The sequence below is a fragment of the Podarcis filfolensis genome, assembly GCF_964270895.1.
Source record: "Podarcis filfolensis genome assembly, chromosome: Z".
Lineage (NCBI taxonomy): Eukaryota > Metazoa > Chordata > Lepidosauria > Squamata > Lacertidae > Podarcis > Podarcis filfolensis.
This window is the reverse complement of record NC_139617.1, coordinates 10,053,831-10,070,078: the sequence shown is the minus strand read 5'-3', so window position 1 is coordinate 10,070,078 and position 16,248 is coordinate 10,053,831. Positions and strand designations below refer to the sequence as shown.

Sequence of the window (16,248 nt, the reverse complement as noted above, 5' to 3'; positions counted from 1 at the left end):
AATAGTGTAGGGGCTTGTACTGCTATTTTTAAAAAATATTAATATCATACAGCACTGTGACTTAAATGGTTTCTCTCCCCCCCTTCCAATTTGTAAATGCACTAAAAATGGGCCCATAACTGTTCTCTGTCCAACATTACATAGAAATATCTAGGATAAAACCAGACTTTGCATTTTTGCAATGATATTAAATGTGCTGTTAACATCAGGAACAAGACTGTCAAAAATAGCAATAATTTTAATGGGATTTTAAAAAAATATTTTAAGGAACACTTGAAATATTCCCTAATAAGGCTTGAACAGGGCTTTACCCTGATAAAAGAAATTCTGTCGTACTGTTGGACTATAGTACTGTTCCATATATATACCATTTTTTATATTGAGGTTTCACATTATTTTTTGAGGTGGAACTGTAATTGGATTTAGCAATGAAATACGGATCTCTTTGCCATTTCCAGGGGTAAAGAACCTGTGCCCCCTCCCCAAGATGTTGTTTGGCTCAAACTCCCTTCATCCCTTATCATAGGAGCCAATTCCAAGGGGCCATAACATAATTGTAGGAGCTGGACACCCATAATGTCAATCATTAAAGCCAGAGAGAGCCAGCCAGCCTCTGCAGCGCTGCCTCTGAGAGAGAAGCAGTTCAGCTCCGCCCTCCGTCTCTCTGCCCCTGAGTCTGAACCCCTCTCCACAGAAAAGGGTGCCTTTCTGGCTCTGGAGAGGAGGAGGAAGAGGAGCCAGCAACGCCAGCCACCGCACACAACACGGACGTGATACATCACACACACAAGCCTGCATGTAGTGTGTGTGACTTCACATGCACAATATACAACATCACATCACATTTTGGGGGGAGTCCCAAAACGTGATGTTGTGTGTTGTGCATGTGACATTATGCGCACAACGTCCAGGTGTGTGCATGTGATGTCGCACGTCTGCATTATGGAGGTGGGCACCCACAGTCCTGAAGGCAAGATGATGCCCCTGCCCCTGACTATTGACTCTGCTTGTTGGGAGTGATGGGAGTGCAGGGACATCTGGAAGACCACAGGATCAGGGAGTTAAATGTTCTTTTTTATACTAATTTTTATTAAATTTTCTGTTTTACAATTTCAGATAAACATTTTACAAACTTTAAAATATCCCATAACTTCCCTTCTTCTCTTTCCACGGTTCATTTTACATATCCTACATCCCTGCATTTTCTACTATAACCATTCAAATCAATTTTCCACTTTTACACCCAAAAATTATTTACTCTGTTGAATTTATCTTAACGCTGCCAGCATTTTCAGCTGTACACAGTTATTTCCCACATACTCAATAAATGTTTTCCAATCTTCTTTAAATGTATTTTCTTCTTGCTCTCTTATTCTATCAGTGGCAGAGCTTCATGCTCTGGCACCGGGGGGCGGAGAGCAGGCAGAGGTGTGGCTGGTGTGCATCCCGGGGGGCATGGCGCACTGCCTGTGGGGGCATGGTGCCCAGCACGGGTGGGGGCACAGCAGCGATGGCACCCCACCGGGATCATGCTGCCGGGGCCGGTGCGCTCCCCCTGCCCCCCTCTTCCTCCACCACTGTATTCTATGTGTTAAATCTGCAAGTTGTGCATATTCTGTCAATTTAAGTTGCCAATCCTCTTTAGTTGGGACCTTGCTCACGTTCCTTTTTGGGCTAACAAAAAACGGGCCACAGTTGTTGCATACATATATAAGCTTTTCTGACACCTGGGATAGCAGTCTTGGTGATCCCTAGCAAAAAGGGCTCTGTTTTTTTGGGAAAGTAATTTTGAACATTTTTTTTTCACTTCATTATAAATCATTTTCCAATATACTTTTACTTTTTTACAGGTCCATCACATGTGAAAGAACATTCCCTCCACCTCTTTACATTTCCAACACTTATCTGATTCTGTCTTGTAAATCTTAGCCAACCTACTCGGTGTTAAGTACCATCTATGAATCATTTTCAAATAGTTTTCTTTCAAGACTGTAAGGATACACTGGGCACAAGACATAGGGTATAACATACCATTTGAATCATGGGAAAAACTGTGGAAAGAGAATTTAAAATTTATGGCATGCAGTTCACTAAAAGAAAATTATATGAAAATGATGTATAGATGGTATTTAATGCCATTAAAACTTACTAGGATGTATAAAAATTCATCTAACCTATGTTGGAAATATAAAGATAAAGAAAGTACATTTTTTCATATGTGGTGGACATGTAAAAAGGTGAGGGGCTTCTGGGAAATGATATACAATGAAATGAAGAAAAAGTTTAAAAATACGTTTGTTAAAAAAACCAGAGGCCTTTTTACTAGGAATACTAGGAGATGTTGTTATTAGATTGTTGTTATTAGAAAAATCAGAAATAATTTTTTTTTTTAAAATCAAATATTCTTTCAATGAATAACATGCTGTAAATTTCAAAGTTTCTCCCAGAGGTTAAGATCTGTATTGTGTCCTATATCTATTGCCCAGTGTATAATGGAAGCTTTAACAAGCTCGTCTTTGTTTCCCATTCTAATAATAATTGTTTCCCATTCCCATTCTAATTATACATTTTAGACAAAAGTTTTTCTTTGTTTTGCAAGAATCCTTCCCTCCCTGAATTATGAGCTTTGGTTCAAAAAACCATTCTGTCTATCTAATTTAAACACATCATGTACATGGTGATATTGCAAGCAGTCCATAACTTGGCTCCTTAGGTTTTCCATTGGTTTCAGTTTGAGTCCCCCCCCCCGCCCCGTAAAATCCAGCAGTTCCCTGTAAGTCGACCATTGTCTGTCCATATTAACTCTTTTAATTGTAATTGCTTCAATGGGAGATAGCTATAAAGGTGTTTTTCTTTCCAGCAGATTTTTTATATTTCTCCGAAACTCTGTCCAGATTCTTCCTAAGAATGTCGTTCATAAAACTCTTACAGATTTTTTTGCCTTCCCATACCAAAGGCATGTGTGCCAGCCGAATTTTAAATCATGACCCTCTAAATCAGCCTTTCTCAACCAGTGGGTCCCCAGATGTTGTTGGACTGCAACTCCCATCACCCCTAGCTAGCAAGGCCAGAGCTCAGGGATGATGGGAGTTGTAGTCCAACAACATCTGGGGACCCACAGGTTGAGAACCACTGCTCTAAATCTAGGATGTCCTCATTGTCCAATGCAATCCGTTCTGGGGAGTCAAATGTTCAGATTGAAATAGCTTTGCTTTCCCTTGCACAATCAACCCCATTTGTTGCTTTTTCTTTCTGCCCAGAAAGGCCCAGATAACATCAGGATCAATCTGCCTGATGTTAAAGTAGCTGAAAGCAGAAGAGGACATGACTCCTGTTAGGACTGTGCACCAGGTTCTGCTGAAGTCCAAACTGAGCCAGGCCAAATCTGGGTGGTATTGAGATCCACCCAACTTGTTTGGAGACAGTTTTGGATTAGGCCAGCTGAGGTCTGGGTGTCTTGGAGTGTGTTAAAGCACAAACTGGCTGCCACATCTGATAGAGCACACTTCAAAACGACCTTGACAGATTAGAGAACTGGGCCAAAACAAACAAGATGAATTTTAACAGGGAGAAATGTAAAGTATTGCACTTAGGCAAAAAAAAATGAGAGGCACAAATACAAGATGGGTGACACCTGGCTTGAGAGCAGTACATGTGAAAAGGATCTAGGAGTCTTGGTTGACCACAAACTTGACATGAGCCAACAGTGTGACGCGGCAGCTAAAAAAGCCAATGCAATTCTGGGCTGCATCAATAGGAGTATAGCATCTAGATCAAGGGAAGTAATAGTGCCACTGTATTCTGCTCTGGTCAGACCTCACCTGGAGTACTGTGTCCAGTTCTGGGCACCACAGTTCAAGAAGGACACTGACAAACTGGAACGTGTCCAGAAGAGGGCAACCAAAATGGTCAAAGGCCTGGAAACGATGCCTTATGAGGAACGGCTAAGGGAGCTGGGCATGTTTAGCCTGGAGAAGAGGAGGTTAAGGGGTGATATGATAGCCATGTTCAAATATATTAAAGGATGTCACATAGAGGAGGGAGAAAGGTTGTTTTCTGCTGCTCCAGAGAAGTGGACACGGAGCAATGGATCCAAACTACAAGAAAGAAGATTCCACCTAAACATTAGGAAGAACTTCCTGACAGTAAGAGCTGTTTGACAGTGGAATTTGCTGCCAAGGAGTGTGGTGGAGTCTCCTTCTTTGGAGGTCTTTAAGCAGAGGCTTGACAACCATATGTCAGGAGTGCTCTGATGGTGTTTCCTGCTTGGCAGGGGGTGGGACTCGATGGCCCTTGTGGTCTCTTCCAACTCTATGATTCTATGATTCTATGAAAGAAACAAGAGCACAGAATGGTGTGGGTGCGCACCCCCTGCACTTGCCCTACCAGTATAGGGGAAAAGGCACCTACATCAGTTACAGAGAGAAGCTCTTTGCACCTCTCCTTTGTTCAGAACAGAAAGGAAGTTGGATGTCCAATCCTGTCATCTAATGAAACTGTCTTCCTGACATCACTGTGAACAATGTCATTTAGCGGCAACACACTGCCCCCTTTTTTTGTTTGCAGAGGTCATGTGTATTTATTCAGGCTGAGTGAATGAACTGCAATGGCTCTTCAAGTGCTGCCCATGCATTAGGAGAAAGCCTGCCGCAGGTCTGTGCTAAGAGTCCTGTCGTAGACTTGGGTATAACCCTGTTCAGTTATTCTGTTGCATTATACACACCTATGTGCACCCTGAATCTGCAGTGAAGGTTCCCTGGATAGTGCATGTTAAAATGTGATCATATAATGTAATGTATATTCATAACTATGCTTTCATGGCAGAGAGGAGGGGGATCTTGACACTGGGCTGACTTCCTCAGCAGCAGGCACATACTTGTCACCTCTAGTTCAGCTTTCACTTTCTCACTTTCCCTTCTAAAGTCAGGGGCAAAGCTTTCATTGAGCATAATGCAGCTGGATTGCACCCTAAAGCCACATAACACAAAGCCTTGGGATATACTCTGCTTAGCTGTGATTCTGTTGTCACGTGAATTTTATTTTATTATATTTTTTGCAATTCCTTAACTGCAGGAAACCAACAGTGAAATCTGTTGCATCCAATAAATTAATCTCCATCACATTATAATGTGTAGCCTTAATTACAGGTACGTGTCAGTGTTGCTAAGCGTCAGCCCCCAGTATTTGTTAATGTTATTACAACATATATATGTAAATGTCAGGCTTGCTGGAGGCGAAAGAGGAATGTAGGTGTCAAACCATTCCAAAATCAAACTCTTTTTTACCCAGGGATAGCAGCATCATGGGATTCTTAGTGCATTTATTGACTGGCGGAGGGAGGCAATCATTCAAAATCACAGTGACATTTTGAGAACTGAAACCAGGCAGGGTTAAGTTATTTTCATTTATTTCTGACAATTACTTTTTTGAAAAAACAACTAATTTGCAAGAAATTTTGCTAACCTCATTCTGAGATGTGTGCTTTAAAAGACTGTTTAGAAATTGTTTTTGCAGACTTCCTTGTAAAGTTTTTATTTCTGGTGTGTGTGAGAGAGATTGCCCCAATTTTTATTTCACTTCTGAAAAATGCACACCTCATTTTAAAGACATTTTCCAAATTTGTGGTTCTGGAGTTTAACAGCACTGGGATGGTGTGGTGGACAGAGTGTTGGGCAAAGACCTCACCAGCCATGATGCTGAGATGTTGACTCTGGTCCAGTCACTAACTCCCAGTCTAACTCACTTTACACAATAAAAGTCTTATTGCTTAGATTAAATTCTAACACTTGCTGGATCCAGGGATTAGAGGGTTCTGGCACCCACAAACTCATACCATTATACTGCAGACTTTAATTGGCCTGCCATGCCTAATATTTCTACAAATAAGAATGTGTGTGTGTGTGTAGTGTGTCATAATGCTTATTCTAGAATCCATAAAGAAGGAATACCTGGACAGTGGCACTCTTCCTCTCTTTTGGCTGAACTACTATTAGGGTCTTGAAAGTGGCCACCTTTAGCTTTAAGAAACATCATCCTTGGATCCACATTCTGGATCAAGGCCTCATACCAGTTTTCTGTTAAAACTCCCACCCCAGCTTCTTTGCACCAACTGATGCCATTTGGCTCCTTGTTGAATGCACATTGTTTCTAAGCAAATGCTCATAGAATTTTATTTGTAGGCACGCATTCCTATGAACGCTTGCTTTGGAACAGCCCTCTATTTGAAGGACAGTTCAGTCCAAGTCTAGTTTAACGTTAAAGAACCCTAAGAAGGGGGAACAGGAGGGGCTTTGAAGTTGCCCATCAACAGCAGCAATAACTCTGGGCAGCAGAGTAACCTGACACACAGGTCACCTGGTCACATTAAATGATACTACTTTGCCCAAAAGCTTAGCATATGCAAATCTCTTTTGGTGAAGTATAAGGGGCTGCCCTTCTCTTCCAGAGTATAGGATCATCTTGCCTGGCGAAAAGCGATTCTGTAACCATGCTTAATGGGTACTTGTATTTTGGTGGGTAGCTTGTCTTTCCTTCTACCTACAATACCATATGAAATGTCTCCACTGAGTGTGTCTTTCTAGTAGAAGGTGGGATTCTGGGATGGCTACTGAGATACCCTTCTAGCTAGGATGGGGATTATAGGAGTTTTGGGGTGGAGCTCCTTTTTAAACAAGCATGCTTTCTGCACATTTACGTATATAGTCGTGGAACGACAGGAAGAGGAGGCGAGGTCGCATTCCTAACCCCATTTTCCTGCATTTCTAACCCTGTTTAATAAATGTGGTAGGAATGAATTCCAAGTAGATCTAAGTACATGTCCAACGTGGTGTAGACCCATTGATATTAATTGGCTTTTACTATTAATTGATTGATTTATTGATTATATTTTATCCGACTTTTTCTCTCTCCAAGGAGCTCCTCATTTAATCTGTACAACAACCCTATGATGTAGGTTAGGCTGAAAGGCAGCGACTGGCCTAAGGTCACAGGCTTTATGGCTGAGTGGGGATTGAAGTCCCAGTTTCCTATGTCCTAGTTTGACACTGTACACCATACTTACTCTCCAAGGACTGAATTTCAGTGGGTCTACGCAGAGTATGCTGGATACAACCCTAACTTAGTCCATTTGAACTCAATAGGACTCAATTCTGATCAGACATTTATATGAGCGTGCTGTAATGCACTATGGAAGTTACCTGTCTCTATCTGAAGAGAGCAAAGCGGGGAAAGTAATTTGCAAAGCTACACTTGAAAATCATCCTAGCATAACATCATCATTACAATTATCTGTCATAAGATTTAGTTCAATTACTTTAAGGGAAAAAAAACTGCTCTCTTGTCAAGATGGCCCTTCTTGTACTGGGATTTGATACTCCGAGGAAAGGTTAAGAACTCCCCCCCCCCCCCCAGCATACTAATTCCTTCATTAACCATTGTTGGACAGCTTTCACATCTCATAATTTTCCCAGTTTCCTTTTGGTTCTCTAGTGCTCTAACCCCAGGGAACCAGAAAGCATTGAGTGCTCAAGGGAACAAAAACTTCAGGAATACGAAGCGCTGCATATTTATAGCCCATAATATGGAAGGGAAGAAAGAATCTTTAAAATGTACATGGTAATTTTGAAATAATTGAATAAGCAGAGTAATCGCTATCATGTAAGTGATTATACACAGCCTTTTACATTCGCTTTGCAGTATGCTGGCACTAAGATGCTCAGGGTGGGAAAGAGGGGGGTGGAGTGGAAGTTGTCTTATAATAAAGCTTCCATTTGAAATGTTGGTTGGGAGTGGGAAGAAAAATGCAGCAGACACCCCCTCTTTTCTGGGAACACGGCATTCTTTCTAAGTGGTTACCCATGTTCTCATTCTTTGAGTCCAGTGGGATGCCCAGGGGGCAGAGGAATCTTCTTTAGACCAAGTCAGACCAATGGCCCATCCATCCAGCTCAGTATTGTCCACACCAGGCGTGGGAAATATATGGCCTTCCAGATCTTGACAAACAACAACTCCCATCCCTGGCCATTGGCAATGCTCAGGGGTGTCGACTTGGGCCCCAGATCATGGGTGCCCAGTGTCATCAACATAACATGATATCACCCCTGGAAGTGATGTCAGATGCCCTGTGAGGTCTAGGGTGCCAATTTCAAGGCCCTTGGACATCGTGTCCAAGGCCCCCTGAGGCCTCAGACAGGACCTGGAAGTCACATCCAAAGCCCCACAGAGCAGGTACTGAACACCCACAACAAAATTTTGTGGGTGCTCGGGCCCCCAGGGCTCCCTGGAGTTGGTGCCTGTGGCTATTCTCCTGTCAGCCTTTGCAAGCACAGCCAGTGGCCATAGGTGATTTATTTATTTTTTATTTATTGAATTTATATACCGCCCTATACCTGGAGGTCTCAGGGTGGTTATAGTTCAGCAACATCTGGAGGACCAAAGTTTCTCTTTTTTTATAATAATATTTATTGAAATTTCAGAGGAAATACAAAAATGTAAAAAAGAAAAAAAGAGAGAAAAAGAAGAAAAGAGACAAAAAGATACAAAATACAGAAAATTAAAAAATAAAAATGGTCAAAAACAAATCAGTCATTCCATATCCTATCTTTCATCTGCCTATTTCCCTGACTTCCTCACACCTCCCTTTTTTGTATCCTACTTCAGTCATTGTTTCAGCAAATCCTTTCTTATATTCTAGCTTTTAACCAATTAATTAACTCTATACATCCTATCCATCTTTCACCATATTCTGGTATTCAATTTACCTTACTTTATTTAACCTTATCTTACCATGAAATACCCTAAAACTTAAAAAACTTAATACTTATTTATCCTTATATCATTTCTGCTAAAGCCAGACAATTTCATTCCAACATTCTCCCCAATATTCATTAAATTTACACTAATTCCCAAAATAAAAGTTTTTCTTTATAGACTCTTCCAATTTTCATCCAACGTCCCTTTTTCCTGGTCTCGGGTTATGTCAGTCCTTACTATCCATTCCATCTAGTCCATCAACCTGGTAGTCTGATATCCGAGGCTCTTAAATCTCTTCCATGCCCCTTCTGCAGATCTTTTTCTTCTTGTTTATACTTGCACTTTTCCTTGTCTTTTGTTGGTCTCTTTCTTAGTTTCTTTCCTTTCTCCTTAGGGAGTAGGTCTCCGGGGAATTTCCACCCATACTCATGTCCATCTCTCCACATCAGACCAGCCCATTCCCCACAGTCCCACTCCCCACAGTCATCAATATAATCCAAAAGATCTTTAACAGCATATTTCAAAATCTCTCCAAAGTTGAGAGCCTCCTCAGCTCCAGACTCCCTCTGGCCCAATTCAAGTTCATTCTTCCAAAACAGCGGCTTATGCTCCTGCAGGGCCTTGGGTTTCTCCATTTGTATTGCTTGAGGTAGCACCGTAGCTTCCTCCATTATTATCTGTCCTTGCATTTGCCCAGTCGAACCAGTTTCCTGGATTGGTCCCTGTATGATTTCTATGTCAGTATTCCCTATTTGTCCACATTACAACAGTCATCAAATCCAACTTCTCATCAAATCCACCTTCTCATGCAACTGCTCCAACATAGCACTTGTCTTGCAAAAAGCAAGCACCAGGACTTCTTCCAAACACATTTTTATTCAAGGTCACAGTCTGGTCCCACGATGTTAATCTCGCAGCTGTGAAATCCCCAAGTGAACTGCAGCAACAATTTGACAAGCTCCCTCTAGAGGATACAATTTCTATTTGTGTCCATCTTTTTAAATCATGTCCAACAAAAGAAAGTTACTTTCAATTTTCAAATATTTTGTTTCTTTAGAATGCAACAGGCAATATTGGTATCAATTTGTTTCTCTTTTTTCTTGCTATCTGTCAAAATGTTCCATTCACAGTCAATGGACGTCTCTGGTAATTTCTATCTCTGACACCCCGTTCCCAGGTTTGAGACTGTAGAAACTTATTTTCCTTTACTCCCTCGCCAGCAGGCTTGAACAGTTTAATTCCCCCCCCCCCTTTTCTCCTGCTTCCAAGGGGTTTTTAATGGTTATAAATGAAGGAAATTTCGACCTTTATAAAGCAACTTTCCAGGCTATTAGCTTACAAGATTTTTGCTTCAGTCTATTTACAGAAAGCGGAAGGCGGACTTCCTGTTTTGAACCTTCCTGCTTCGGTGCCAAATTAAGATATTTCTTGATCCAATTTTCCGTTTCTACTCACGGGTACTTGTTTAAAGTCCAATTGTTGACAGGAAAAAGTCAGCGCTCTCCGGCAATGGCAATGCGGCTTCCCTCCGTGAAAATAGCAGTCAGTTCACAGCACCGCGCCGATCACCCTACTTCACTCCGGAGCCCCAAAATGGGGTTCTCCGCGGGTAGGGGAGGCGCTCCTGGTGCTCTGCCGAACCCCGCGTTCCCAGGCTTCTTCCACCTGGGATTTCTAGCGGGTCCCCACCTTCGCCGTGGTGGGTAGACCCAGTTTCCACGGAGCCAGTTCCTCCGATCGGAGGAACTCCGCCATTTCGCCGATGGCGCTAACCCGGAAGTCCAAAGTTTCTCACACATGGTCTGCACTGACTGGTAGTGGCTCTCCAGAATTTCAGTTAGGGTTCTCGTCAAGCCTTACCTGGAGATACCTGGTATTCAACCTGGAACCTTCTGCATGTATACCCAATTGTCCACTACTGAACTACAGCCCTTTCCCTCTAGCCTTATAGCAGGGAACAACCTGTGGTGTTCCAGATGTTGTTGGACTCCAAATCCCATCATCCCTGGGTCCATGTTGACTGGGGGTGGCTTCTGGAATCCAACAACATCTGGAGGGCTCACAGTCCTTGCTCAACAGCATGGGGAGGAGTCACATCTCTGGTCCCTTGGTCTAAAGATACACAGGACCTCCACCTTGCTTAAGCAAGTCTGGGCAGTGCCTGGAAAGGTGGCTGTCATGCTCAACCCTGAGCTGGTTACAGACATGGCATCCTCAATGATGAGTCAGATACTCCACAGGTTGAAGATTGGGAGGAACTGAAGAGCCTCTGCAGCCTTCAGAGGAGAAGTTGAAGCCATCCCACAGCCCCTGAGAATACTGGTGCACAAAGATTCTGGTCCTGACTAAAGAACATCAACATAGCATATATCTAAGTATCCAAAGTCATGATGCTACTCAGGAGTAAAGGGTGTACTTGTGAATAATGGGTCCTTTTATGACTAAGCAATCACTGGAACTCATTCACTCCCAACAACTGTGATCTAGGAGGCCTGATTATACAAGATTTTCCTCTAGAGTCATCCACTTGCTGGAGGAAAAAACCCAGGTCTCTGACTCCTTGCACCTGATTCCTAGTTTTGGTCCTTGGTTGTGTTGTAATCTGCTGAGTCCCCTATTGACTGTGGACTATTGCCTGATTCTGTCGCATCACCAGTGCTGAAGTAGCATTGTGAGAGGTGTCTTCTTGTCATTCACTTCAAGCATCCAAATGCCTTAGGCAATTGAATGTTATGCAGAACCAGATGCCTGTGACTAGCTTCTGAGTCTGCACTGTCAGTTGCATGATGGTGACTTCTTCTGGACTATAGGAGCTATTCATTGTGTTAAAAAGTGGGTATCCTCAAGTTGGGCCCAGGGGCGGAGGAAGAGGGGTGCAGTGGGTGCGGTGGGTGTGGTCCACCCCGGGTGTCACCACTGAGGTGGGTGACAAAATGCCAGGCAGCACTCACCGCGGGGTCTGCAGCATGCCCAAGCCACATGTAGGGTGGCTGAGTGGGAGGAGGCAGGCAGACTCCGGAGGCCCTGAGGTGTGCCCCACCCCTATGGGTGGCTCGCCCCACCACTGGGTGCGCCGCCCCAGGTGCCTGAGCGGCTTCCTCTGCCGCTGGTTGGGCCAACCTGAAATTTCTGGGAACAAATCTTCCATTGTTCACTTGTCTCTCTCATTTCTTCCCTGTTTCTGCTGTGGAGAAGTTTAGGTTGTACACTCATGCATTGCAAAGTACCATGGGCGTCAATAGTGCAATATAAGTAATGATGCTTCCTGAAGCTAGTTCTATTTCTGTCCCTTGTTGTTCAGAAAACTATTTTTTTCCCTTTTTCTTTTTAAGAAGAGGTGTGTTTGGTGATTACCCCTACATCTGTGAAACTCCTTCTCAGTTGTCTCATCTAAGTGCAAAGCACCGTCTTTTGAGGTAGGATCTCATAGACACGATTAAGGAGGCGTTGGGATAATTTTAACTCTTTAGACATGATGGGTATACAATTTATGCTGTTCATTTTTGTAGGCTGCAGTGTTAGTGTTGTTAACAAGCAGAGGCAGTTTAGAAACCGAAATGAGCAAACCCAAGAGAGTGGCTAACTGCAGGCGTTAAAATCCTGAGTAAGATATTGAAGGTGTCCTGACCCAATACAAATATGTCCTTTTCCAGAGGATTTGCGAAATAGGGGATCTAAAAGCAATACAGTGGTACCTCAGGTTAAGTACTTAATTCGTTCCGGAGGTCCGTTCTTAACCTGAAACTGTTCTTAACCTGAAGCACCACTTTAGCTAATGGGGCCTCCTGCTGCCGCCGCTCCACCGGAGCACAAATTCTGTTCTCATCCTGAAGCAAAGTTCTTAACCTGAAGCACTATTTCTGGGTTAGCAGAGTCTGTAACCTGAAGCGTATGTAACCTGAAGCGTATGTAACCTGAGGTACCATTGTACTGTATATTGATTGCATGTACAACTGGAAGGCGGGAAAGCACTGTGGTGAGTGAGCAGTGGTGAAGTGTGGGCAGATAGAGTTGTATGTGCCAAAGGGATAGGGGAGAAATTTGGTCCAGTTCACATTTTAATGTGAAACCCTCTAATATGCACTTCCTTGAACAATGTATGAACTAAAAGGCAGCTGTCCTTCTGAATTCACCCTTCTCTGAATTTTGCAGTGAGGTTCTCCAACCAAACAATGTTTTTAGAAATGTATTTATTGTGGGAATGCATGCTTAAAAATGCATATATTCGTGAAAGTAACATAGAAAATTGCATTATACTGCAGAAAACTGCTTGCAAATGTGTGTTTATTAGGGAAAATTGCATACAATAATTTGTATAGTAGGAGAAATTTGCACTACTGTACCGATGTATTTTCATGAAGATTTTTTTCCATCGCACATTAATATGGAAATGTGGAGAACTGAATTTAAGACTGGGGGGGGGGGGGAGAAAAACAGACAGAATGGGCTGAGTCACTACCGAAGGGCTACTGATGTAAAAGCGAAGTGAGGGAGGGATCGCTCCATCTTTCACTTGAGCACAGATTCAGACTTGTAACAGTGCGATCCTAACCATGCCTACTCAGAAGTAAGTCCTGCTGAATTTCTTGGGGTTTATCTCAAGTGAGTAGGGTTAGCGTGGCTGCTTAAATAACTAGCTTCAGCCATTGTACCAGAGAGGAAGCTTTAGTGGACATATTTTAATAGCTTTAGTTTCAATGTGATTTTTTTTTTTGGGGGGGGGACTTTACACCACTTAGAGATCTTTGAAATATTAATCATAGAATTGGAAGGGACCACAAACATCATCTAGTCCAATGCCCTGCAATGCAGGAATCCACCTGGGGCTCAAACCCATGATTCTGAGATTAAGAGTCTCATGCTCTACTGATAAGTGCATTTTAGTAATAATAGAGAGGAATAAATGTATTGACTAGATATTTGTATGTGTGTGTGTCTTTGGGTGGCTACAAAAGAGAAAAATAATCACCCGAAAGGGAACAAAGGCACCAATTTGCATATTCTAATAGCTATAGATGTCAATTTAAGAGTAACTATAATTTAAATGAAGGGACACGGGTGGCGCTGTGGGTTAAACCACAGAGCCTAGGGCTTGCCAATCAGAAGGTCGGCGGTTCAAATCCCCATGACGGGGTGAGCTCCCGTTGCTCGGTCCCAGCTTCTGCCAACCTAGCAGTTCGAAAGCACATCAAAGTGCAAGTAGATAAATAGGTACCGCTCCGGCGGGAAGGTAAACGGCATTTCTGTGCACTGCTTTGGTTCGCCAGAAGCGGCTTAGCAATGCTGGCCACATGACCCGAAAGCTGTACGCTGGCTCCCTCGGCCAATAAAGCGAGATGAGCGTCACAACCCCAGAGTTGGCCACAACTGGACCTAATGGACAGGGGTCCCTTTACCTTTATAATTTAAATAAAAATGCATCCTGTTGTAGTGGGTAAGGCTTCGAGAAGATCTGCTGTCTCAAGTGGTCATCTAATTGCTAACTGCAGACAGGAAACTTCAAAGACCCAAGTCTGCTCTCTTTTCTTAGTTTTTTTTTTTTAAATAATAAAAACATGTCAACCAGATTTGGACCCAAACAACCCTTCAAGCATGAGGCTGCCCTCTGCAAAACTGATCACATGGACACTCAGTATGTGTGGTGCTTGGATAAGGACCTTATATATCATGTTTCTATTTCAGCTGCCAAAGGGACTCCAAGATGAAGCCGTCCATCTTCTTGTTCCTTGTGAGTTGCAGTGTATTCAGCGCTGATGTGAAGCTGGTGTCAAAGAGAAATTCAGGTAAGTTCCAGAAAGCTGCTTCCAGTAACCTTGTTGAGCCATTCTGCTGTGCATTCTTTAGTTGTATAGTAAGGGTTTGCTGAGGCTTGCCTATGCACATGAAGGACAAAATTCAGCAAAGGGTGGTTCTTTAAAATATAGTCAGTGTTCTGCTATAAGTATTAGGTTTAAAAAGAAGGTGTTATTTTAAAAGTCTTAAATGGTGACAACTAATAGAGGTGCTGTTATTTCAGTGTCCTCAATACTAACAATAACTGAATGACTGATTCATTGAATTTTATATTCCTTTTGGAAGGAATGCTAAAGAGCTTTGTTAAGTGGGGCTCTTTGCAAAGTGCTTCTTTTTCTTCAAAAAGCACCTTCGTTTCTTTGCAAAAAGGTGTTTGGCAAAATAGCTCACATCTAAGCAGATGTAGTTCCACAGCAGCTGCTAAGAATGCACTTTTAGATGTAGTGTATCAGTTGCAAATGTTAATGTCAGATATAGAGTGCTTTGGACCAAGGGATTTGTGAGTGTTGGAAACAATCAGGATTATTTTTTAATTTATTTATAGAAAAATAATTGTATACTCATTTAGAAAAAAATTATCGAAGTGTTTTAAAGTAATGAAATATAAAACCACACAATAAAACTATTAAAAAGTTATTAAAAAGTTAAAGACAGACATAAGTGACAAGCCTGTGTCATTTGTTGATGAAATGAAAGAGCAGAATCTGCATCAAATCTGGCACAGAAACGTTTCGTAACCCCAAATAACTATGTTGTTATTTTAAAATACTTAAAGTACTATGGAAATTTTAATTCATTTTTGAACACCACTATTGCTGGGAAAATGTTCTTTCTAGAACAGGGGTCACCAATCCTTTTCAACTAGTGGGCACATTTTGAATCTTCAGTGAGTGCTGGGGTTGCTAGTCACAAGATGGCTGCCACAGAGGGAGCATAGCATAACACAAAATGGCTGCAAAGGCAAATGTCGTATAACATGGAAAAAGAAGAAGAGAGAACCACGCCCAATAAGCTTCTGCCTTTTATAGGAAGTCAACTAGGTCCTTATCATAGAGTTCACACACATAAGCACTGATGCTATTGGTGTTGCTTTCTGTCAGGGACTGGTGGGACGCTGATGAGCATGCTCTGGGGGATGGAGGGCTGGATTCTGACTCAGGAGAGGGGGTCAGTGATTTCTGGGGACCTGTACCAGCCAGGAAGCAAGAATCAGAGGCAGGGGAAGCTTCAGAGCTGGAGGGTGGAGCACAGGATGGGTTGGAAGGGGATGAGGAAGAGGCAGGTCAGGCAAGTGAAGGGCCAGTGCTTCCTCACCCTCTCCTGCACCACTGCCTCCCAGAATCAGGAGGGGGTTGAAAAGGGAGTTTTTTGTGCAGACACAGTCTCTGGCTGCATGCGTGCAACCCGTTGAGGAAGGTACATAAACTGGTGCAGCGGGAGTGGCCCCATGTTGCTGCAACTGCCCCATAGAGCATGGATCTGCGAATTGCTGCCTGTGATGCTAGATTGGTGTGCGTAAATATCCAGAACTGTAGAAGCGACTGTATTATCTTTGTCAATAAATACTTACCTATCTGCCATCTGCATTCCTTTGGCTGGGAAGCACCCTTGACACTATCATAGAATTGTAGAGTTGGAAGGGACCATGAGGGTCATCTAGTCCAACACCCTGCAATGCAGAAATCTTTTTGGCCAATGTGAGAC

General features: G+C 42.7%; 1 protein-coding gene across 4 annotated transcripts in view; it reads left to right on the top strand.

The window, feature by feature from the left end:
• The window catches only part of IL1RAPL2 (interleukin 1 receptor accessory protein like 2), a 491,080-nt gene that overhangs the window by 13,218 nt on the left and 461,614 nt on the right, over window positions 1–16,248 (top strand). For 2 of the 4 annotated variants that reach the window (XM_083595723.1, XM_083595724.1), the window contains exon 2: window positions 14,434–14,534. In XM_083595723.1, the coding sequence (XP_083451849.1) occupies window positions 14,453–14,534 (82 nt within the window). In that variant the 5' untranslated portion in view covers window positions 14,434–14,452. Of the gene's footprint in view, window positions 1–11,959; window positions 12,168–14,431; window positions 14,535–16,248 lie in introns of those variants that run through there. The other 2 variants (XM_083595722.1, XM_083595725.1) reach the window with 2 other exon arrangements.